Source organism: Gigantopelta aegis, chromosome 12, assembly GCF_016097555.1.
Source record: "Gigantopelta aegis isolate Gae_Host chromosome 12, Gae_host_genome, whole genome shotgun sequence".
Lineage (NCBI taxonomy): Eukaryota > Metazoa > Mollusca > Gastropoda > Neomphalida > Peltospiridae > Gigantopelta > Gigantopelta aegis.
This window is the reverse complement of record NC_054710.1, coordinates 36,881,347-36,905,849: the sequence shown is the minus strand read 5'-3', so window position 1 is coordinate 36,905,849 and position 24,503 is coordinate 36,881,347. Positions and strand designations below refer to the sequence as shown.

Below are 24,503 nucleotides of genomic sequence, written 5' to 3'. Positions count from 1 at the left end.
AGCTACCTGCCCCATTGAAGCAACCAGTAACGTATTACGTCCCTGGGACTGGTGCCCCACTCGGCTGCAGGGCTGATAGCAGCTCGTGGCTAAGGGGTCTGCGGGCTGTGGTTGTCGCTGTCGGGGCGTTTTGTTCGTAGGAGCCGTTGTGAGACGTCTTGAGACGTGGCTTCCTTTTTTTTCGAATTTTGAGCCACCCCCCACCCCTACCGCCCCCCCCCCCCATCCCACCCCACTTTTATTTGGCTATTTCTCGTTCCAGCCAGTGCACCACGACTGGTATATCAAAGGCCGTGGTATGTACGCACTGTCGGTGGGATGGTGCATATAAAAGATCCCTTGCTGCTAATCGAAAAGAGTAGCCCATGAAGTGGCGACAGCGGGTTTTCTCTCTCAATATCTGTGTGGCCCTTAACCATATAACCGTAAATAAAATGTGTTCTGTGCGTCGTTAAATAAAACATTTCTTTCTTTCCATCGGAATTTACCGAATTCAAGCGAACAGGCGTTCGAAGGTTTTCGTTATTTGTCCGTAGTATATTTCCATCACTAGTTGGACTTGTTTGGGTGTTGTTCATATTTTAAACAATAACAAACGTAAGAAAAAATCTCTAGATTTTGACCATGTCGGCGGTCGTTACTCAGCCACAGGCCGGGGAGAAGGGTCAGGAATTCGCTATGATGACCGCACCACCCCCAACAGTCGTCGTTCCAGCCGGTCTCCCGCCGGGTTTGGCGTATCTTGGGGCTATTGAAGAAGTACGGGTACATCAACAAATGGAACTGATTGAAGGTAAACTGCGTCTAAAAATAGCACCGACCGCGCCCGACAGTCGCTTTGATCTAGTTTTGAGGTGTTGAAATCCGTGTCATTTATTGTGACACGAAACAACATTTGACATGTAATACAATATTTTCACAAAATATTATTTTAATGTATGGGAGAGCGGGGATGGTTCGGACAGAGGGATGGTCTGGACATCCTCTCTTCCTCTTAAATGACAGCTAATACAAGGAACCTGATTGGCTGAAAACATCTCCAAGAAGTTGTCTTAACACCATGTTTTAAAAGAAGTAAAGAGTGGCATTTATTTAGGTGAGTATGGATTTTGTTGATTTTTCACAACTTTGATGTATTTTTTTATTCCAAGAAAGTAACTGTTTGTTAGCTAAGTATTTCAGGAACATACAAATATCATATAATATGTTGACTAAGATACATTTACACATATTTAGCATGCAACATTGATGTCATTACACCGTGATATTTGTGTGTGCCTCCATTTTTATATGATGGAGTATCCTGGGGTAGTTCCGGACAGATGGACGAACCTACCCCTTTGGTGTCCAAACCATCCCTCATTGTGCATTGGTTTGTTTCACACTGTACTACTGTTGTAATAAATGATGTGGTATGTACCGTGCTGTCTGAGGGATGGTACTTTCAACAAAAACTTTGTTGCTAATAAAAAAATAGTAACCCATGGCAAGGTGGCAGTTGGTTAATTCTCTCATGCATTACCCATGGGAAAGTCAGATCTAATTAAACTGTAGGCCTAATTAAAACGTGCAGTGTATCATTAAATAATACATTTCTATCTGTCTTTTACAGCATTCTGTCACATACTGATGTTTGAAAAATAATGCCCAGAGGGTATAAAAGGAAAACCCAAAGGGTTATTATCCCTGGAAATATGATATTGCTGTTTATCCTAAAGCTCCCAATAGAAAGAAAAAGAACCAAAGGGTTATTATCCCTGGAAATATGATATTGCTGTTTATCCTAAAGCTCCCAATAGAAAGAAAAAGAACCAAAGGGGACGAAAGCGCGGTAAATGCATTATTGCAACAGACACACCAGAAAGGAATGCAATAGAAGAATTGAGGAATAAAAAGTTAAAGAAGAAGTGCCTATTCCAAAAGAAGAAAAAATGTGATGATCATGATAGCAACATTGTTGATGATGAATCGGAATACTCTGATGAGGATTTTACAGTACCACTGGATGACACGCCAATTGACAGGGATCCACACATTGAGGAGTTTGTTCTAGTTGAATTTGATAATGTACACTACATTGGGCAGATAACTAGCAACAAAAATGAAGTCAATGACTTTGACATTTCTTATTTGAGAAAATCAGCAAAAGTTCTTGATTCTTTCATTTTCCCAAATGTTAAAGATCTAGCAGCTGTAAGTATAAACCAAATAAAAAAGCCAAAACCATTAACTGTAGCCAATAAAAGACTTAGTGGATACCTGAAATTTGGTGTGTCATTCAGTGGACTAAACATTCGTTGAAATAACAGGTTTCGTGAAATGACTATGAGACTTCCAAGCTATAATTGATGTTTCGTTTTATGAACATTCACATACTGAAAAGTTGAAAATCATCTCAGTAATGTTCATTTCTAGATTATCACACATTATGTACTAAGTTTTCATTAAAATTTTCATTGGAGATCAAATTAGATGCTGTTGCATAAAAATGTTTCTTTACAAATTACCATTAAATTATACAGATTAAATCTCATTTTTAATACGGGGGTGAAAACAAAATGCTAGAACAGCCCAGGTATGCAGTTTGACTTGCACTGTCTCTGAAGTAAAAAAATAATGCAATACAAAGAGAATAAAGGTCTGGAGTGGCAGTCCTCTTTATGGCAATGCAAGAGGGGGTAAATAATCTTTGTGAAGATGCAAGAGGGGGTAAAATCTCCAGTAGAGGATTTTCTTGGGAGTGGCTATCCTACAGATGAAGCATGCACACGTGTGCGTTTAATTTGGATATTGTAAATGCTACAGTAGTAGGCTACATGAAGGCCATTATAGCTTGTTTCATTTAATTAAGGTTATGGATGTTTTGGAATGTGTACCTGCTTTGTCTAACCTTTTCTTTAAACATATACGTAAAAATACATGTAACTATTCCATGTACATGCAGTAGACACGGTCCTGAATGTCCAATATACGATAACATTGCTTGTACATACAGTGTTCGAGATTAACGGTATCCCAATATCCCGGGGATACCAGAATTTAATTTTGGATACCAGACTTCAAAACCCAGTATCCCACCGGGATACCATATAATACTAAATTCTTAGGTGGGATACCAGATTTTGAAATGTTAGTATCGAACTGGGATACTGCCCAAAATTTTTAATCTCGAACACTGACATATCAAGTCGATGGTCAATAACATATTATTTTCGAAGTATAATCTATGACTGCACGTGCTGTTGTAGCATTGTGTAAACCACACGAAATAGAAGAGTATATACGTTCACAGAAAAAGTATTACTGAACATTCCATACGTTATTGTTATTTGAGTAAAATATGGGTAAATCGAAAATTGCTTCTCGCTACCCATCAAGCATATAACGTTCAATGCATTTATTACCGTGTTAACACTGAAAACAATTTATTCCCATGACATTCATTATCAGTCACTATCAAACAACCTATCAATTGAACAAATATAAAAGTGTGTTACAAAACACGAACAATCAATATAAAACCATATAAAATACACCTACATGCGAAGCCAGAGGTGTGTGTGAGGTTGGGCTGAGGGCCACGCCTCCACCAATCGCGGGTGTACAATATTCTGTTCACATGTGTGTGCAGTATGTCACAATGAACATCACAAGATTAAGACCTCACCCCAGCCTTCCTCACTAAAAGGGAATGTGGCCTTCAGATAAACACTTGCCCATGCATTAGTAAATAATAGGGGCGGGACGTAGCCCAGTGGTACAGTGCTCGCTCAGTGCGCGGTCAGTGTGGGATCGATCCCTGTCGGTGGGCCCATTGGGCTATTTCTTGTTCCAGCCGGTGCACCACGACTGGTATATCAAAGGCCATGGTATGTACTACCCTGTCTGTGGGATGATGCATATAAAAGATCCCTTGCTACAAATCGAAAAGAGTAGCCCATGAAGTGGCGACAGCGGTTTTCTGTCTCAGTATCTGTGTGGTCCTTAACCATATGTCTGACGACATATAACCGTAAATAAAATGTGTTGAGTGCGTCATTAAATAAAACCTTTCTTTCTTTTAGTAAATAATAAATATTATATATTTTTCATGGACGTAAAATCTGACAGTCATAATGTATCAACCTATCTTAAAGTTACTTTACAGTGTTTTATCCCCAATAGCACCCAAACTTATTTATTTTCGTATTAGTACATTACATTAATGAAACAGCAGGTGCGGATCCAGAAGTGTTTTAATAGCTGGGGCCAAAAACCCGTTGTTGCTTTTGAACAGGTGGATGGGATAAGATTAAATTTTTTGTGTATTCTGTAATATATATTGTTTGACAAAAATAGAGTGGGGCGTGTCACCTGGACTCCCCACTGAATCCGCGTCTGAATTGTTTATTAAATTATGTTTCTAAATTGTTTCTTAAATATAGGTCATACTACAATATATTCCGCTAGGAAGGTGGAACAGAACATTAGTTTGGAACACACTATAGAGTGTAGCTTTTGTTATGCAAATAGCCATAGTTATTTATAGGAGAATAAGTCAACTTTGTGCATTTTAGATGATGAACTGTATATAAAACCTGTCGGAGTTTGGGATTGTTTTCATGCTAATGTAAAGAAAACAAGGATTGAATAGGAATTAAATGTAACATTTGCAAAAAACTTAGGGTCTAAACAATTGAACAGGACTATAGTTTAAATTGCTGCAGGCAGGCTCAAAATAGCTGTGGGTGAGCATTTTGCCTTTGACAAAAACAAATTAATTAAAATTGTGGTAAAATGTTATCCATCTGGACAGGGTCAGGACGTACCCAGTGGTAAAGCACTCTCTTGGTGCATGGTCAGTGTGGGATCGATCCCCGTTGATGGCCCCATAACCGGTATGTGCTATGCTCTCTGTGGGATAGTGGCCTGTGCATATAAAAAATCTCTTGCTACTAATTGAAAAAAATGTAGCGGGTTTCCTCTCTAAGACTATATGTCAAAATTACCAAATGTTTGACATCCAATAGCCGATGATTAATCAATCAATGTGCTCTAGTGGTGTTGTTAAACAAAACAAAAAACTTAACTTTATGCACACATGAAATCAAACCCAAACCCCAGCATATTTATGTTTATTTCATCATCTCAACTTCAACTACGGTGAAGGCAAAAATGAAGTGATGCACAAAATCAGTTTAAAAATTTAAGAAACAAATTAAAACAGTTAAGAACTGCAAAAAATACAAATATCACAGATAGGTAAAATTAAAATTTAGAAATAAAATTCAGTATCATGAAGAAATTGCAACAAAAGTTCAGGATGGAATGGAAATGATTTCAATTTTCAAATATATATCTTTTCTAGTTTCCTTCAGATGATTGTACTGCATTAAAATGAGGATGGGATGTAGCCCAGTGGTAAAGTGCTTGCTTGATGCGCAGTCAGTGGGTTATTTCTCATTCTAACCAGTACACTACGACTGGTATATCAAAAGCTGTGATATATGCTATCCTGTCTGTGGGGTGGTTCGTATAAAAATTCCCTTGCTACTAATGTAAAAATGAAGCGGGTTTCCTCTCTAAGACTATATTCAGAATAACCAAAACCAAATAGCTGATGATTAGTAAATGAATGTGCTCTAGTGGTGTCGTTAAAAAAAAAATTCAGATGTAGTGACGGGTCTGCTTTCAGATAGGCCTACACTCTGCGGACCCCAATACATACAGTAGTAGTACAGGGGCGGTTCCAGTAGGTGGATGTAGGAATATAAGAAAATCATATTGTTTTTTGTTTTTCTAGAACATATATTTTGACCACAGTTAAACAAAACAAACTAACTTTTAAGTTTTTCACTAAAATGTGGCGTACCATCAGAGTACACTGACACTGTCAGTCTGACAGTGCTCATATTGAGGTGGAGGATCCTTCTTCAGGATAAATGAGTAGTTCAAGTTACTAACCACAGGTTTGTGTCATGTCTTTATAGTACTGAGGGACGGGACGTAGCCCAGTGGTCTAGGATCGATCCCCGTTGGTGGGCCCATTGGGCTATTTCTCGTCACAGCCAGCGCACCACGACTGGTATATCGAAGGCTGTGGTATGTGCTATCCTGTCTGTGGGATGGTGCATATAAAAGATCCCTTGCTGCTAATCGGAAAGAGTAGCGCATGAAGTGGCAACAGCGGGTTTCCTCTCAATATCTGTGTGGTCCTTAACCATATGTCTGATGCAATATAACCGTAAATAAAATGTGTTGAGTGTGTCGTTAAATAAAACATTTCTTTATTTTTCTTTCTATTGTATTGCATGTAGCTGTATATATTATGGCAGCTAGTCTGGTACATCTGTTGTCAGATGGAATTAGATTGCCTAAGCTGATATGTAAGAGGAATACATGTCGTGGTTAAGCCTTCGGACATAAGGCTGGTAGGTACACGGTTCGCAACCTGGTACCGGCTCCCACCCAGAGTGAGTTTTAGCGACTCAGTGGGTAGGTGTAAGACCACTACACCCTCTTCTTTCTCACTAACTAGTAACAACTAACAACTAAGCCACTGTCCAGGACAGACAGCCCAGATAGCTGAGGTGTGTGCCCAGGACAGAGTGCTTGAATCTTAATTGGATATAAGATTGAAAATAAATTGAAATGACAAAAAACCAAAAAAAAACATGCCATTAAAAAAAAATCTGAATATATAATCCAAGGCAAAAAAGTGCATTGGAAAACTAAAAACTCTACGACATTGTTCATGGCGTTCTCCACTGCACTCTCGACTGCCGTGGGCAATTGCAGAGGTTGGTGGTGTAAATATCATAATTAGTTTAATAACCATTGCTGAGTTTATTCTTTTGTTGTGTAAATATTATAATTATTTTAATTACCATTGCTGAGTTTATTCTTTTGTTGTGTAAATATTATAATTATTTTCATATAATTTAGTTTTTCCATTTCAGTGTTGGTTGGATGGGAGAAAAACAACCGATACAGAATCTGTAATACATCGGAACAGCAGTTCATGTTTGTAAAAGAAGGTAAATTGATTATGTATATAAATTTACTGCACAGAAAATATCATCCAATTGTAGTTTTGTCATAATCAATCGAGTACCCAAACCGACAGTAGTGTTGTCATAATATATTGTTCAAAAAAAGTAGGGGAACTCTAATAAGAATTTACAATTGCCAAAATTGTAAGGTATATTAGCTGTGGGGAATGGTTATATGATAACAGTGAATTATTTGGGCAGACATTACAACTGGTAGTTCAGTATTACAGTAGGTTTTATGACCACCAAAGATCTTGAAGGACGATTGGGGTCAGAAGTGAAATTTGAAACGTGATGTTTTTTTTATCAGTAAATCGCAAATTCAAACAATAAAAATGACTCAAAAGAAAACAGTAACAACTGTATGATCAACAGAAATAATGTTCCACAGTGATTAATAAACCTTCCTGTAAATTGTCAAAATCGAGAATGACACCCCACACACGTGTACGGGGCAACTGCGTGATGCATGTGCAAACTATGGAATGTGTTTCGGTGTGTTGATAAACAGACCTGAACGTTCTTTACTAGGATGTCTGTGGTCAAAACGTATGTTCGGTCTAATAGTTGATATTAACATTAATATTTCAGGTTCCCCTACTTTACTAGGATGTCTGTGGACAAAACGTATGTTCGGTCTAATAGTTGATATTAAGATTAATATTTCAGCTTCCCCTACTTTTTTTGAAGAGTATATATTGAGTACCCAAGCAGGGTTAGCCCTGGCAGTCGCCAAATTCGCCAACTGCGAATATTGAAAACAATTGGCAAATTTTATTTTGAGTTGGCGAAATAATTTTACTACTTTTTATTACAACATAACTGGTTTTCTGTCATTTTTTAAGTTCACTAGATAATTTGGCGAAACTTTGTGTTCACAAAATAGATTTAGTGTTTCCAAATTTAACGAAGTTCAGAGACGAAGTTCACAGAAGTGGTCAGACTAAGCCCACAGCTAAAAGCTGATGGGGAATGACAGGTGTGTGGCATGGCTAGCCACAAGAGACAAGCACCTGTTGCGGTTGGAGAGACAAGGACTGGGATGTGGAGGTGGACAGTGAAAGAAGTTGAAGGATAGGAGAAGCTGCCAGATTCAAAGGGTAAAAAGAAAGAAAGGGGGCAGTGGGATTAAAAAAAGAAGAAGAAAAAAGTTCAGAGACGAAAAAATAAAGCTTGTGAAAGGTTTGTTAGTAACACAACAGCGGTGTCTTTGGCTTCTAAGAATCCATGAAAATGTTCAAGATCTGGGGAGCCAAGTCCTAGCAGACCTTTGCCAGGAAAAGGCACAAAAAGCCAGAACAAGGATTTCTGTTCGGAATAAATGAAGAAGACTACGCAGCATATCATTACTGTATATTGAATGATCAGATAATTTTTGTAGAATCTTGAAAATTATGTCATCAAATTTTGCACTGATCTCCAACATTAAGTGTTTTGTGTTTAGACCCGTTTCTTACGAAATGTATGTCCTATATCAGTGAAACTTGGTTTATATGCATCTTAATCTCGGTGCATTTTAAACAGTTCAGAAATTAAATACTAATAAAGAACTACAGTGTAACCCTATGATAAAGACACCCACAGGACCAAGTAGAAAGTCCGGTTTTAAAGACGTTTGGTTCCGAATTGCTATTTAAAAAGGAATAGTGAAAAACGTCTAGAATTATGACAAATGACAAATTATTCTTTCACTGAATCAGTTTTTGTATGCACCTGGCCTGGTGCTTTTAATTTTTTTTTATAAACATTGGCTCAGATGCTTAATTCTGTGAAATTCATGTTTTTTCAGACACGGACTGTTGCACTCGACAGTTTTGCGGGACGGCGCGACCGTTTGTGATGAACATCACGGATAACGACGGTCAGAACCTGATACAGCTTCACCGGCCGTTCCGTTGTCAAGGCAGCATGTTTTGGTGCTGCTGTCTACAGGAGATGGAGATCCATTCACCAGCCGGGGTTCCCATAGCAACCATCAAGGAAATGTCAGTTGTTACAGTATATATTTTTGGAATGCACGAATAAAGTTAGTTATCATCCATTAAAGGCTTTTGTAGGAGGCACTATAATTTGTGATATCTCCTGCGATACTTCTGCAGGAGATATCGCTTCTTATAATCCTTATTGGTCCAATTTTAATCACATAACAATGTTTAGTTACGTCACTGTGCTTCTTTCAGCGTTAAACCTACCATTAGTGACGTCACGTCACTGCCGTTCTGCTAGTTAATGAGTACCACTGACATTCAACCCACATTACTAACATTGTTTCCAAATGTTGCAAATGAAAGGAATGATAATGGATGATAAAAAGAATACCACCCTCGTATCTTGTGATATAATTTATCAGCACTCGTTGATGAAAGCTTCGGATTTCATACTTTTATCAACTCGTGCTGATAAATTATGATATCACAAGACACTCGAGGAGTATCCTCTATATAAAAAAAAGAAGTCATTTTTGGGGTAAATTTATTGATGTATCAAACACACAAATTGTATAAAATTGTGTAATGTTGCGAAGCGATTTTACACTAAATTTGTGTCTGTTACAGTGGAACATTCGATTGATTTTGAGGTGAAATATTTTGATGTTATCATGTTTGTACTTAATTTGGGAACCCCGTTTATCGTGTCAGATTTGGTGCCCTCTAAAACTGTGGCTGTGTTGTGTGTTTTAGTTGGACGTGCTGGACACCACGCTACAAAGTGTTTGACATGAACGGAACTCCGCTGTTCACCATCCTCGGTGAATGCTGCTACTGCAAATGCTGTTCCGACGTTATTTTCAAGGTATTTGTTTTTTCTCTGTTTATTTTTGTCTCGCCTTTATGAGACGTCATCGTGTGTGTTTGCCAAATCGTGATGATGTCATCTTTAGTACCAACATTATACTAATGCAGAATATTTCTCACTGAGTAAATATGAAAAATATTTCCCCATTATGAGTGACCGCTGGGGTAATAAATAAGTATTATTTTTTCAGCGACAGTGATGGCATCAACGTTTTTGTTCAGCCCAACATTAAAGTTTTTTATCTCGCCTTCATGTAAAATTCTTTAATCTCATTGGTTGTTTGCCGTTGGACAAATCCCTTATACCCCTGTGGGCGGAGCCAAATTCTCTTATACCCCGTCTGTAATTTCCAACAGTTTCCAGCCACCCCAGTTAATGCTAAAGATTATAATCAGATAATAAATAGCATTGATAATCAATCAAGTATACATAATTAATTTTATTTTTACTATAAAATACTCTATTTCAATACTTTTAAATGCTGCAATGTTGAACTCGGCCACCTACGGTCGTGGTGTTATTGTATTAATGCTCGATTAGCAACAGTTGTTGTTTTTTTGGGGGGGGGTTAAAATATTTTTATTTTTTTACTACATACATTTCTGATGAAAAAAGGAGAAGTTGTTTTTATTTTTTATTGTTAATATCTGTTTCAGACAATTTCGTATTACAAACATTTGAAGTTAAAAACTCGTTTATCGATGGAACTGTTTTTCGTCACTGGCAAGTGGTTTCGTTCGCGTCCGCGTGGTACGGCTTCGGTAATAAATTGTTAACAATTATTGTCTGGCGTTATTTTGATTATTTGGCTATATATGGTTTAACATGTCGGCAAGATAAATTCATTGTAGAAGCATCTCTCGGGGTATATGGCTTTTGATGTACCCTCTGTGTGCTCTTTTACAAGAAAAAGAACACACAAAGGGTACATAAAAAGCCATATACCCCTCGTGATGCTCCTACAACTTATAGTATTTAGCATCATTTCGCACATACTGTAAGCCCTACTCGGTACATCAATGAAACTTGATTCAATGCATGTTAAAAACACACACAAATTGCATGGTTGTGTTTTTCATGTTTGTGATTTTTACATCTGAAAGGCGATACATATAACGTTCGCTTCATGCGTGGTCAGTTTAGGATCGATCCCCATTGGTGGGCCCATTGGGCTATTTCTTGTTCCAGCCAATGCACCACAACTGGTATATCAAAGGCTGTGGTATGTGCTATTCTGTCTGTGGAATGGTGCATATAAAAGATCTCATGCTACTAATGTAAAAAAATGTGGCTGGTTTCCTCTCTAAGACTATATGTCAAAATTACCAAATGCTTGACATCTAATAGCCGATGATCAATAAATCAATGTGCTCTAGTTGTGTTGTTAAACAAAACAAACTTTAACTGTTCTGTTATGTTTGTCTTCCTTGTTTTAAATGGCTTTTTTTCACGTCGCAAATCTTTTTCTTTTTCCAATATTTTTTCCATAGGAGCATGATCATACTCACCATAAAAAATTTGCTTGCCTCAGTCTAGACCCCAACCCCCTGCAGAATTACTCAAAGCTATACACGTTAACAGTCAGTAGCATATTTTACTTTTAGCGCCAGACACGGGTGTGGTTTGAGCTAGACCTTCTATCTTCATGACTTTGTATATCAAAGGCCATGGTATGTGCTATCCTGTCTGGTGGATTGTGCATATAAAAGATCCCTTGCTGCTAATGAAAAAATGTTGCAAGTTTTGTCTCCAAGAATTTGTCAGAATTACCAAATGTTTGACAATGGTTTAATAAATCAATAATAATAATGGTAAATAGTGAGTTTATTTAAGGATTGTCTGTTATTTTTTTTAACGTTCATCGGGGTATGAAAAAATAAAATCATCCGCAAAAGTTTGCATATTATTTTGTTTTTTTCATACCCAGATGAACATAAAAGAAATGACAGACAATACTTCTAATTAAATTTGAATCATACAGGCTAATAATAATACTAAAACTTCATACTTTATTTTGAATTATTTCTGGTCCATAAACAATAATGCTCAGTAAGACAACTTGCCCATATAAAATGACGTCATCAGATATGGCGTTCCCTGACTACGTAATTTTTACGTTTGGACCAATGGGATGACGTTATATGGTAATGAATGTCATAGAAATTTAATTATTGTTGATTGTTTTCAGGTTTTCAGTGGCGAAGATGAGTCGGTGGAGACTGGACAGATCATCAAACACTGGGGCGGCTGCAGGGAAGTGTTCGGAGCAGCTAACGACTTTACTCTGCGTTGTGAGTTATTTTCATGGATTGCTGATGTATTAATGCTCTACAGTTCTATCCCACGTCCGTCTATCCCACATATTTTCCAGATGGTTTTTTGCAGAAGGCTTTGAGATACTGAACTGAAATTATGTGTATAGCTTTATCATGTACTGTTACATATCAAGTTTGACTTTCATGGCGATTTACCCATTTTTGACAGAGTTATGGCCCTTGAACTTAGGAGATATGGAAAACAAATTCAGGACTTTGTTTTGCAATACCTGAAAATATTGAGGTGAAAACCGTATTGCGATATATTGAGATATAAGATAACCGTATTGCAATATGTATTGCGATATAGTTGATATTATTTAAATTTAATATTTATGGGTTTGTTTTTTTTTTTAATGAAAGCAGAAGGCATAAACTAAGTATATAAATCGAAATATTTGTAATATTGATTCCATCATAAACCTAAATGATTATATAAACCACAACATTTATTAGTAGCATAGACCTAAATGATTATATAAACCACAACATTTATTAGTAGCATAATGTTCTTCTTGGTCATTTTAATTTTTTAACACAATACTAGTCTACTAGAACACCAGTATGACGGTGTCAAACTATTTATAAATTGTCACTTTCGGAAATCCTTACTATCAGGCTTTTCCGTTGCAGCTCGCTTGACACGGAAATGTACATATTGAGTCGCAATGTTTCGGCAGATCGACTGAACCAGAGGTTATTGGCCGAGATGTTTTGAACGATCGGCCGAAGTATTCCGAGTTCAGGCAAAAACAGTGAAGTGCAATTCTCACTTGTTGGTTTATTTCTTTGAAGATGATAGCCGTAGCCGTATTCCAACGTAAATGAACAATGAATAATAATGTGTAAGTAACAAAACATTTATTTGTAATTATCGTTAACTGGTTATTTTTATTGGACTTTTAACACATTTTGTTTAGAAGTTAGAACCAAGTAACCTATAACTTCGTATGCCAACAAGTAAGCCGACTACGCTTGACGTGATTGTCACATTTCCTGTCATCACCAGTTAATAAAATGATGGGATTTTTGTTTGTTTGTTTGTTTGCCTATTTCAAGTCAAATAGGATACAAGGAAAAAATAGCGTGTAAAAATCGTGATACGCAAAACTGTACCGTGGTTCGTATCGAGCTGATCAATTATAGCGATATACCGGTTTATCATTGCAGCACTAGAAATTTTGTATAAAGCTTTATCATGTACTGTTACTGATCAAATTTAACTTGCATGGTGATTTACCCAATTTGGCCCTTAAATTTAGGAGATATGAAAAATGGTTGGGTCAGGTAGTGAAAGTGAATTGTTGTTTATGTTCTTGTTATTGTTGTTATATAAAATTTTTCTGTTTGTTGACTCCAGATTGTTTGGTATTGGGCAATAAATTGAAATTGAATTGAAATTGGTCTTGATGAAATTAACAAAAAATACCCCACTTTGTATTGAATACAATCAGCAATATTCTTTGTGTAGATGGGGGGGGGGGGGGGGGGGGGGGGGGTGGGTGTGTGTGAGACGTAGCCCAGTGGTAAAGCACTCACTTAATGCATGGTCAGTTTGGGATCGACCCCTGTCAGTGGGCTCATTGGGCTATTTCTCGCTCCAGCCAGTGCACCATGACTGGTACATCAAAGGCTGTGGTATGTGCTGTCCTGTCTATGGGATGGTGCATATAAAAGATCCCTTGCTGCTAATCAAAAAGAGTAGCCCATGAAGTGGGGACAGCGGGTTTCCTCCTTCAATATCTGTGTGGTCCTTAACCATATGTCCGCCGCCATATAACCATAAATAAAATGTGTTGAGTGCGTTGTTAAATAAACCATTTCCTTCCTTCCGTAACCATATGTCTGACGCCATATAACCGTAAATAAAATGTGTTGAGTGCGTTGTTAAATAAACCATTTCCTTCCTTCCGTAACCATATGTCTGACGCCATATAACCGTAAATAAAATGTGTTGAGTGCGTTGTTAAATAAAACATTTCCTTCCTTCCGTAACCATATGGCTGACGCCATATAACCGAAATAAAATGTGTTGAGTGCGTTGTTATGTAAAAACATTTCCTTCCTTCCTTGGAGCATCTACGCTGTTACCAGCAACTGCTCTCATCACTCAGTAACAGAATCAGAAACACGAAATGCACGTGCAATGGTTGATTCATGTATGTAATATTCACTCATTGTGTGTGTCTCGGAGCATCTAACGCTGTTACCAGCAACTGCTCTCATCACTCAGTTCCCCGGTAACAGAATCAGAAACACGCAATGGGTGTAACAGTATTTCTCCAAATATCCCAACCTGTACATATAGATCTCCCTGTATCGGGTAGTTTTCTACCCGAGTGGCTGGCTCTAGGGGTATTCAGGGAACAGGATCGTATATATTTATATTTACTATAAATCAATGTTAAATTCACTAGAAAGACAACAACACAAGTTTAGTTTCAAATATGTATTATATAATACCAGGTAAGTGTTACAGCACTTACATGGCCTATTAAAACCGGTGTCACACCACCTCTAGGCTGAGCACCACACATAAACTTAATCACTTGGCAATTAGGGATATAGTTACCCCCCTCACAGTTAAAACATCACCCAACTGTAGAATAATTAATTATTATCCTCAGTCTTCTCTACATCCAATATTCAGAGGACCTACAATTTACCAGGTCATGATACTAGGATTACCAGTTATAGATATTATAACTATTTATAACTTTTGGGTAAGAGATGCCTACAGTTTACTTTAGTTGGTCTGACTACCAGCTGTCCTTCCCACACTAAAACACAGTAAAACAAGAATACACATAATTATAATACTTGAATGCCACACAAAATACCTTTCAGTTACCACAGAGGAGTAAAATATAGTTACCTATGTCCACTGGACTAGTAAAGTTTTCCCAGCGGACAGCGTTTCCACCGTCTCCTTGTTTGCCACCCAAGTCCCTATACAGAAAGAACTCCCAGCTTATATCCCCTGTTTTGGTGTTTGGCAGCTGGGTCCCATCTTTGGCAGTCCTGTCATTTATGGAGAGTGGCGAAATATGGCCACACTAATTCTCTAAAACTACCCAAAATACAGATACCATCTAACTAATACGGGGAACCTTCTTGGGTTAATTACTCCATGCAATGGCTTTCGATGATTAAAGTGCTACTCCAGTTGTTTCAGACCCTGGTCAAAAGTTAATGTGCAGACGGCTGTCTCCATCACAGTGTGGTTTAATAAGTTAGAATAATTAAATTTCCCTTACATTCATTACAATTTAACATCATCCCATTGGTTCAGCCGTAGCAACAGGAGTTTGTTCATTTCTTTGTCAGGGAACGTCATACCTAATGACGTCACTTTATAGTGGTACTTTGTCTTACTGAGCGTTATTGTTTAAGAACCGAAAAATAATTCAAAATAAAATATGAATCTTTAGTGCTATTATTAGTAAGTATGATTCAAATTAAAATATAAGTATTGTCTGTTATTTTCTTTACGTTCATCTGGGTATGAAAAAAAAAGTTCATCTGCAAACTTATGTGAGAACGGCTTTGCCGATTCACACAGTTTGCGGATGCCTTTTTTTTGTTCATACCCAGATGAACGTAAAGGAAATAAGAGATAATCGTTAATTGGTATGAGTTTAAAATGTGTTATGCCTTGTAGGTACATGACAGTAGATGACAGACATATCAGTATTATCATGAAATGCACTTGTATATATATATATACCGGCGTCGTGGTTAGGCCATCGGTCTACAGGCTGGTAGGTACTGGGTTCGGATCCCAGTCAAGGCATGGGATTTTTAATTCAGATACTGACTCCAAACCCTGAGTGAGTGCTCCGTAAATAAAATGTGTTGAGTGCATCGTTAAATAAAACATTTCTTTCTTTCTTTAACTATATGTCTGACACCATATAACTGTGACCAGCCTTGGTGGCGTAGTGGTTAGGCAATCGGTCTACAGGCTGGTAGGTACTGGGTTCGGATCCCAGTCGAGGCATGGGATTTTTAATCCAGATACCGACTCCACACCCTGAGTGAGTGCTCCGCAAGACTCAATGGGTAGGTGTAAACCACTTGCACCGACCAGTGATCCATAACTGGTTCAACAAAGGCCATGGTTTGTGCTATCCTGCCTGTGGGAAGCTCAAATAAAAGATCCCTTGCTGCTAATCGGAAAGAGTAGCCCATGTAGTGGTGACAGCGGGTTTCCTCTCAAAATCTGTGTGGTCCTTAACCATATGTCTGACGCCATATAACCGTAAATAAAATGTGTTGAGTGCGTTGTTAAATAAAACCTTTCTTTCCATATAACTGTAGACAAAATGCGTCATTAAATAAAACATTTCTTTCTTTCTTTTTACAATATAACATTGTATAATGCACTGCTAAATGTGTAATAAACAGATTCACTTCTCGTTTATTTCAGTCCCATCTGGCATGGATGTTTTGACGAAGGCAATTCTTCTTGGAGCAACATTTCTCATCGACTTCAATTACTTTGAGTACAGGAGGAATTGATCTGCAGTGTTGAAACAATATTCTATAAAACATATTCTAATAATTGTGTAGTGTTGATATGCAGTGATGAAACAATATTCTATAAAAAAAAAATGTTTAGGTATTGTGTTATGATTTATAGTACATATATACGTTTAAATTAACTGTTCAAAATAGTACCGGGTAATGTTTATGGTGCTCAGCTGAGATCTTAACTGCATATAAACAATTATTTATTGACAAAGTGACCTTGAGATAAATGCCAATGTGATAGCAAGATTGATTTTAAACCTTATACAGTATGTTGGTTGTTATTTGTTGTTGTTTTTTATTTGTTTGTTTTGTTTGTTTGTTTGTGTGGGTTTTTTCCACGTATGGCAGACACAATCTGGTTATATACCCTGTACAGTGTGTGGGTTTTTCTGCAGTGTTGAGCATGATGTTGATATTTTTATTCCTTTTTATACCATCACTTAACACAAGGCAAACGGATCCGTTTTTACAAATTGTAATCAACCAGATACCTTAACATTTTAATTTTATAACCCACTTTTCAATATTTTATTTTTTTACAATATCTCTGTATATGAGAATTGGTTGGTAAAAAAGATTCAATGCTTCACATCCAGAATTGGCCATGTCCAAAAAATTTGTTTACAAAAACCAAACATTAATTTTGAAGTTCGAAAACTTCAGAAAGCAAATTAGAAAAGATTGCAATTTTTTTTTTAATTACAATGCATTTCATTACTCCTATTACATGTTTACAAAAAAAAAATTGAAGTTTGTTTGAAAACTTCTGAAACAAAATCAGAAGAGAAAGCACATTTTTACTTTAACAATTACAATGCATTTTATTACTCCTATCACATATATTTCCAAGTGTCAAAATAATTGTATGTTAGACACCAAACAGCCATAGTTTATTATGTGCTGTGGTGTCATTGAACAAATATTCCTTCTTGTATTGTTATTAAAGTGACAGACCCTAATTTTTAAACACTACAACATATTTTTCACTATTAAAGCCATTTTCAGTATTCTAAATTAGAAGTACGGTACTTAAATTTTATTATTTAGAATATTCAATTTCATACACCTGATGTGGTTCTGGTCATCCAGGTTTTTGTAATACACCAAAATGCATTTTCATAATTCTAGAAATGCACGTTCATCTGAGAAGTAATGATTTTCAAGACAAGGTCTTGTTATTTTTAGTCGGTATTTCCTCGTTTAAACATCACAGAGTTTAGTTTGACTCTGTTACAACTTTATCCAAATGTGTTGTAGGTTTGTAGATTAAATAAACTTAGTGTCCATTTCCACGAGTTGAAACTAGGGTCTGTACTTTTAATTATTAATACACAGTGCTTTTGAGGAGTTTTGTGAAACTTATTGGAGTGCTTTTTTTACAAAAGTTTTTCTCTTTTTTTATCACGTACGAAAACTCTCGTGGCAGCTACGGCTAAACTGTTAGTTAATTTGACTATATAAAGCATATTCTTTCATGAACAGTTTTATACTCCGGTGTAAATTAAGCTTTAATTTAACATGAGTGGTGAATGTAAATTCATTTGTATGAAAGAATATGGAATAGAATTCCTACATTACAGTCAACTAACTGACCATCCATAGACCAAAAATATAACTGCTGGGAACCGATGCTTGATATCACTACTGTCGTAATGATAAATCTTGCTACAACTAGAGAAAATCATTATAAAATTTGTTTTCTATTACGGTAATGTCTTTTTGTTTTGGTGGGATACTTAACATTATTCCAAGCAGTTCATATAACTTTAACAGTGTAAAGCATGTTTGACATGACACATCAAACGGTGACAGTCAATCATCAGGACTAATATCAGATGTCGGTCCCAGATGGTGACAGCCAATGAATTCAGGGCTAATATCAGTTATCGGTCCCAAACGGTGACAGCCAATCATCAGGACTAATATCAGTTATCGGTCCCAAACAGTGACAGCCAATCAATTCAGGGCTAGCTCTGGCACTTGCGAATTCACCAATTGCGAATTTCAAGAGCAATTGACAAATTTTATTTTAATTTGGCAAAATAATTTTACGAAATAATTGATATTTTGTTTAAAAATAAGTGTGTTTCTGCAATTGTTTATATTTAGTAGATAATTTGGTCCAGAGTTAGCCCCAAATCATTAATATGTAGCCGTTAAGAAAATCTGTCCACTTTGTATATTTTATTTATAGACTTCCGTGCACTGTACAGTGATGTAGAAACCATTGCAGTAAGCCTTTGCTCAACTTTTCCCCATAATCCATTATGGGTTTCGCGATCCACCATCACTTAACACAAGTCAAATGGATCCGTTTTTACAAATTTTAATCATCCAGATACCTCAATTTTATTTTATTTTAATTTTATAACCCCCTTTTGGGTGCCTTAAATGTTTTTCAGTATTTTATTTTTTACAATATCTCTGTATATAACTTGGAGCTTATTTATAGTTATACGTCTCATTGTATACATATACCAGCATTTGTTTTTTATTGTTATGGTTTATATTTTTAAATATATCATATACATATATATATACTAGTATTAAAATAAATGTAATTGGCGGATCCAAGGTAAAAGCAAGCATGGATGACATTGCTAAGGCTGTGGTGCTGATAGACAGGGAGAGAGGTGGGTAGAAATTTTACATATGATGTGTATTGTCACATTCATTTTAACTTACTTTCCTGCTTATATCCAATTAAGGTTCAAGCACTCTGTCCTGGGCACACACCTCAGATATCTGAGCTGTCTGTCCAGGACAGTGGGTTAGTTGTTAGTTGGTTAGTGGTTAGTGAGAGAGAACAGGGTGTAGTGGCCTTATACCTATCCATTGAGCCCTTAAGAACTCGCTCTAGGTTGGAGCCAGTACCGGGTTGCGAACCCTGTACCTACCAGCCTGTAGTCCGATGGCTTAACCACTGCGTCACCAAGGCCGGTGTATTGTCACAGCAGAGGATAATGCTGTATGAACAAAAACGATTAAGATTTCATCTTTCTGTTAAATGCAGTTATCAAAGTAACAATGTTATAATTTTTTGCAAATTAAATTGTATTATTGACTCTCTTAGTTATTGTAATAGATGTATATTCAGAGGCTTGAAGTAACAAATGTATTAGGGTTTATATTGTCATTTGTGATGTTACGTCACATTGTTGTGAAGTGACGTCATATTGAGATATGATGTTAAGTTAGTTATTTAAGTTTTAAAAGTAAACTTTTTAAGTGTTGATCGAACAAATGAGTATTTACAATTTTCCAGACTGTGACAGTGTTACATCACAAGGATTGTGACCCCTATTTTTTTCAGTGGGTGGGGGAGGTGGGGGGGGGGGGGGGGGGGTCACAGGACCCATCAGTTTCTCCTTGGATCCATGCCTACAGTTAACCTATAAAACTTGTTATTTGTATTTTACTTTTTGAAATGATACATTTTTTAAACAGTATACATGTATATAACTTCATAATTTAACATGGACTACATATTATATTTTATAATTTACTAGTAATAAATGTGGTGTTGTTAATACTGGTTGATTCTTTCTGTTCATTCATTCACTTCTTCATACATTTAAAATTATTTTCATGCTTGAATCTGATTAAGGTTCCTGGGCACTGTTTGTCTATGACAGTGTGTTAATGATTAGATTTTGGTGGTTAGTGAGAAAGAAGTCGGTGTAGCCCAGTGGTAAAGCGCATGCTTGATGCGCTGTCGGTCTATGATCGATCCCCATCAGTGGGCCCATTAGGCTATTTCTGGCTCTAGCCAATGCACCACAACTGGTATATCAAAGGCTTTGGTATGTGCTATCCTGTCTGTGGGATGGTGCATATAAAAGATCCCATGCTTCTAATTGAAAAAAAACAACAAAAAAAAACATGCTGTAACCTCACCGTGGTGCAGGGGTGTAACATTCTCTTTGAGAATGGCCAATACAGCACAAATAAATTTTGAGTAAAAGTCTGTATCTATCTGTGATATTTGTGTTTTTGCACAGTTCTTTACACTGTGTTTTTGTATAAATCTTGAATTTTTATATTGATGTTGATCATCACTTTATTTGTTTGCATTACCATAGTTTGACACCCAATAGCCGATGTATTTTTCGTGCTGGGGTGTCGTTAAACATTCATTCTAATGGGAAAAAATGTAGCGGGTTTCCTCTCTAAGACTATATGTCTAAATTACCAAATGTTTGACATCCAGCAGCCAATGATTAATTATCAGTGTGCTCTAGTGGTATCTTTAAACAGAAGAAACTTCTTCTCTTCCTTGACAGGTGGCCCAAATAGACAGCCCAGTGAATCTTAACATGAAAATAAGAAAAAAGCATTTATTGTCAATGGCAGATATATTAAAGGCTGTGGTATGTGCTGTCCTGTTTTTGGGAAAGTGCATATAACAGATTCCTTGCTACTAATGAAAAAATATAGCAGGTTTTTCTGAAAACTATGTGTCAAAATTACCAAAGGTTTGAAATCCAATAGCCGATGATTAATCGCTGTGCTCTAGTGGTGTCATTAAACAAATGAAGCTTTTATTCTCAATGTCTACCATAATGCACAATATCGCCCTTTGTTTGCTTTCATGACAAGTTCATAAACCAATAATGGATCGGTTTGCATTGTGTTGAAAACTACATCACAGCCAGTTGATGGAACGGTCATTAAGAGGTCAGTGCAGTGATACAGAGTATGACAGGCTTGACCAACATCTAGGTGGTAAATGAAAGTGAAATTGTAAATATTAAAAATGTCTACATGTAACCCTTGCTACATGTATGTATGGGGAAAGTTTAGATGAAATGTGATGGCTTTATACTGTCTATTCCCCCACCCCGAGCCAGCCGTCATTAGTTGAGGCTATTTACACAGCATATACTTATAGGATATCAAACAAGCTTCCATTTCATATCATGTTTATGTCCCCGAGTGAAATAATTTTCAATTGTCTGAATTTCAGTGAGTGACAATGAAAATTATTTCACAAGGGACATAAACATGATATGAAATGGTAGCGAGTTAATACCCTATTTATTACACATAATCGATCTTAATTTATATCACTCAACTTGTTTGGTTGGGCATTCATGTAAGGTTGTAGTGTGCCAATCGATGATGTCATCATGTGTCTGAAGTGTTACGTCCCACTTGACATTCTAGTACATGTATTTCAAAGATATGTACCAAGATATTTCGAACCATATGGGTAATAAATATTATTATGTTATAATGTGTAATCGGTATCTTTATGATCAATCTCGTTCCAGTCAGTGCTCCACAACTGGTGTAAGAAACGCTGTGGTATGTACTATCATGTCTATGGGATGGTGCATATAAAAGATCCTTTGCTGCTAATCGAAAAGAATAACCAATGAAGTGGGTTTCCTCTCTCAATATCTGTGTGGTCCTTAACCATATGTCCGACGCCATTTCTTTCCTTCCTTTAGGAGCAAATGTTTTACTTTAAAACGGTAGCCATTTTGTTTCTTTTCTAAGTGTAAATTTCTCCAAATGGTTCAGTTAAATTACCAGGGACAACCAGCATTTTTCTTTCTAAATAAAATTTTCATGCTTATATCCAAATAAGATTTATACACACTGAAATGTCTGGGCTGTCTAAGATATTATGTTAATGATTAGTTGTTAGTGGTTAGAGAAATGAGAAATGAGGTTAGTAGTTTTACACCTACCCATTGAGTAATTAAAATCAACTTTTATGTGGGGGTCGGTACCGGGATGTGAACCCTGTATCTACCAGGCTCAAGTCTGACAGCTTAACCAGTACATCACAGAGGCATATCATTCTGTCTGTAAACTGATTTCATCTTAACCAGTACATCACAGAGGCATATCATTCTGTCTGTAAACTGATTTCATTTCATTTCATCTTATTTTCGTGCTTATATCCAATTAATATTAAAGCACGCTGTCCTGGGCACACACGTCAGCTATCTGGTAGTCCAGTTAGTTATGTTCAATTTTTGATGCTTGCTGTCCTTTTTGCTCAAGTTGATGAAATTTTGGCAGTATGTTCCCATGACCAGCCTGAATAAAAAATCCATTGGTAACATTTTTTTCGGTCATCGAATCACGGCAGTTTCTGTCTGTAAACTGATTTCATTTCATTTCATCTTATTTTCGTGCTTATATCCAATTAATATTCAAGCACGCTGTCCTGGGCACACACCTCAGCTATCTGGGCTGTCAGTCCAGGATAGTAAGTTATTTGTTAGTGAGAAAAAAGATGGTGTAATGGTCTTACACCCATCCATTGAGTCATTAAAACTCGCTCTGGGTGGGAGCCGGTACCGGGCTGCGAACCTAGTACCTTCCAGCCTTATATCCGATGGCTGGAGCGAGAAATAGAAGTTTGTAAGGGTCGTATTAAATAGAGGATAATAAATGAGTTACCAGTTATTATCAAATTTATGTCCAGAGTGAAATAATTTTCAATTGTCACAAGCTTTAGTGAGTGACAAATGAAAATTATTTCACTCTAGACATAAATTTGATAATAATTGGTACCGAGTCTGTTATTCTATTTATTACCCAGTTATTATTTTTTCCGAAAAGCATTGTGAAATTTTTCCATTGTAGATCGGCAAAATGTAACCATCTCAAACAGTAGGAGCAATGTCATTTATGAAAGGTTAGACATCCAATAGGCGATGATTAATTAATCAATCAATGTGCTCTAGTGGTGTCCTTAAACAAAAACAAACTTTTTGTGAATGGTTAGGGTCGAGGTATAGAGGACCTCAAAATTACCTTTTTGTCAGTTTTTTCAGACACCATCCTAAGATGTTGCATCTTTTCATCCAAAAAGAAATAAATTACGATTTTCTTACATTCCTACATCCACCCACTGGATCCGCCCCCAGTACTACTGTAGTAATACTACTGTATGAATCGGGGTCCGCAGAGTGTATCTGAAAGCTGACCTATCACTACATCATCTCAAAATATAACTAAACACAAGTGGAAATGTTTTATTTAACGACGTGCTAAACACATTTTATTTACGGTTATATGGTATCGAACATATGGTTAAGGACCACACAGATATTGAGAGAGGAAACTTGCTGTTGCCACATCATGAGTTACTCTTTTCTATTAGCAAGGGATCTTTTTTATGCACCATCCCATAGACAGAATAATACATACCACAGCTTTTGTTACACCAGTTGTGGAGCACTGGCTAGAACGAGAAATAGTCCAATGGGCCCACCGACGGGGGTCGATCCTAGATTGATCGCGCAGCAAGCGAGTGTTTTATACCATTGAGCTATTCCTCCTCTCCCCCCCCCCCCCCCAAGACATGAAAACGAAATTTTAAAAACTAAGACAGGTAGGCTACACTTTAAAACCGAAAATACCATCTTATAAATTCGTATAATGTTTTTGAAAAATCGCTATGGTCAAAGACACCTTTTAGCCTCGTATAAATTGGATGCGGCGCATTCGTGCGGTCAGGGATAAAACACAAATCGAAATATACTACTTTCAGTGAGAGCGTCTGGACTGGATGCGTGTGTATCGTGAGTCTGCAAAACGGCCAACCGTAATGAAATAATCTGTGTGTGTGTGTGTGTGTGTGTGTGTGTGTGTGTGTGCGCGCGTGTGTGTGTGTATATGGCGCGTATGCCCAAAACGCAAGCATCAAACGCATCTAGGATGACAATAAACCCGCAATTCTTTATGATGAACATTGTCAGACAGGAGGGACATTTGGTTTACTTACAATTTGGAATCCGTGGTTATTTAAATTATATTTAACATATGAGCCTGCCTCCACCCCCACCTTCGACGTCTATAATCAGCG

General features: G+C 36.9%; 1 protein-coding gene across 1 annotated transcript; it reads left to right on the top strand.

The window, feature by feature from the left end:
- The first annotated feature begins 616 nt into the window (after positions 1-616).
- On the top strand, positions 617-19,464 carry LOC121386228 (phospholipid scramblase 2-like). Its single transcript, XM_041517060.1, has 6 exons — positions 617-793; positions 6,939-7,016; positions 8,821-9,016; positions 9,713-9,824; positions 12,016-12,118; positions 16,572-19,464. The coding sequence occupies exons 1-6, from the start codon at positions 625-627 to the stop codon at positions 16,661-16,663; spliced, it is 750 nt and encodes a 249-aa protein (XP_041372994.1). The 5' UTR covers positions 617-624; the 3' UTR covers positions 16,664-19,464.
- Positions 19,465-24,503: the final 5,039 nt, after the last annotated feature.

What these genes read in the sequence shown, in the direction of transcription:
- LOC121386228 (XM_041517060.1), top strand. Translation starts at nt 625, where the DNA reads ATGTCGGCGGTCGTTACTCAGCCACAGGCCGGGGAGAAGGGTCAGGAA. An exon ending in ATAGCAACCATCAAGGAAAT is followed by an intron (nt 9,017 to 9,712) that starts GTCAGTTGTTAC and finishes TGTGTGTTTTAG; the next exon opens with TTGGACGTGCTGGACACCAC. An exon ending in TAACGACTTTACTCTGCGTT is followed by an intron (nt 12,119 to 16,571) that starts GTGAGTTATTTT and finishes CGTTTATTTCAG; the next exon opens with TCCCATCTGGCATGGATGTT.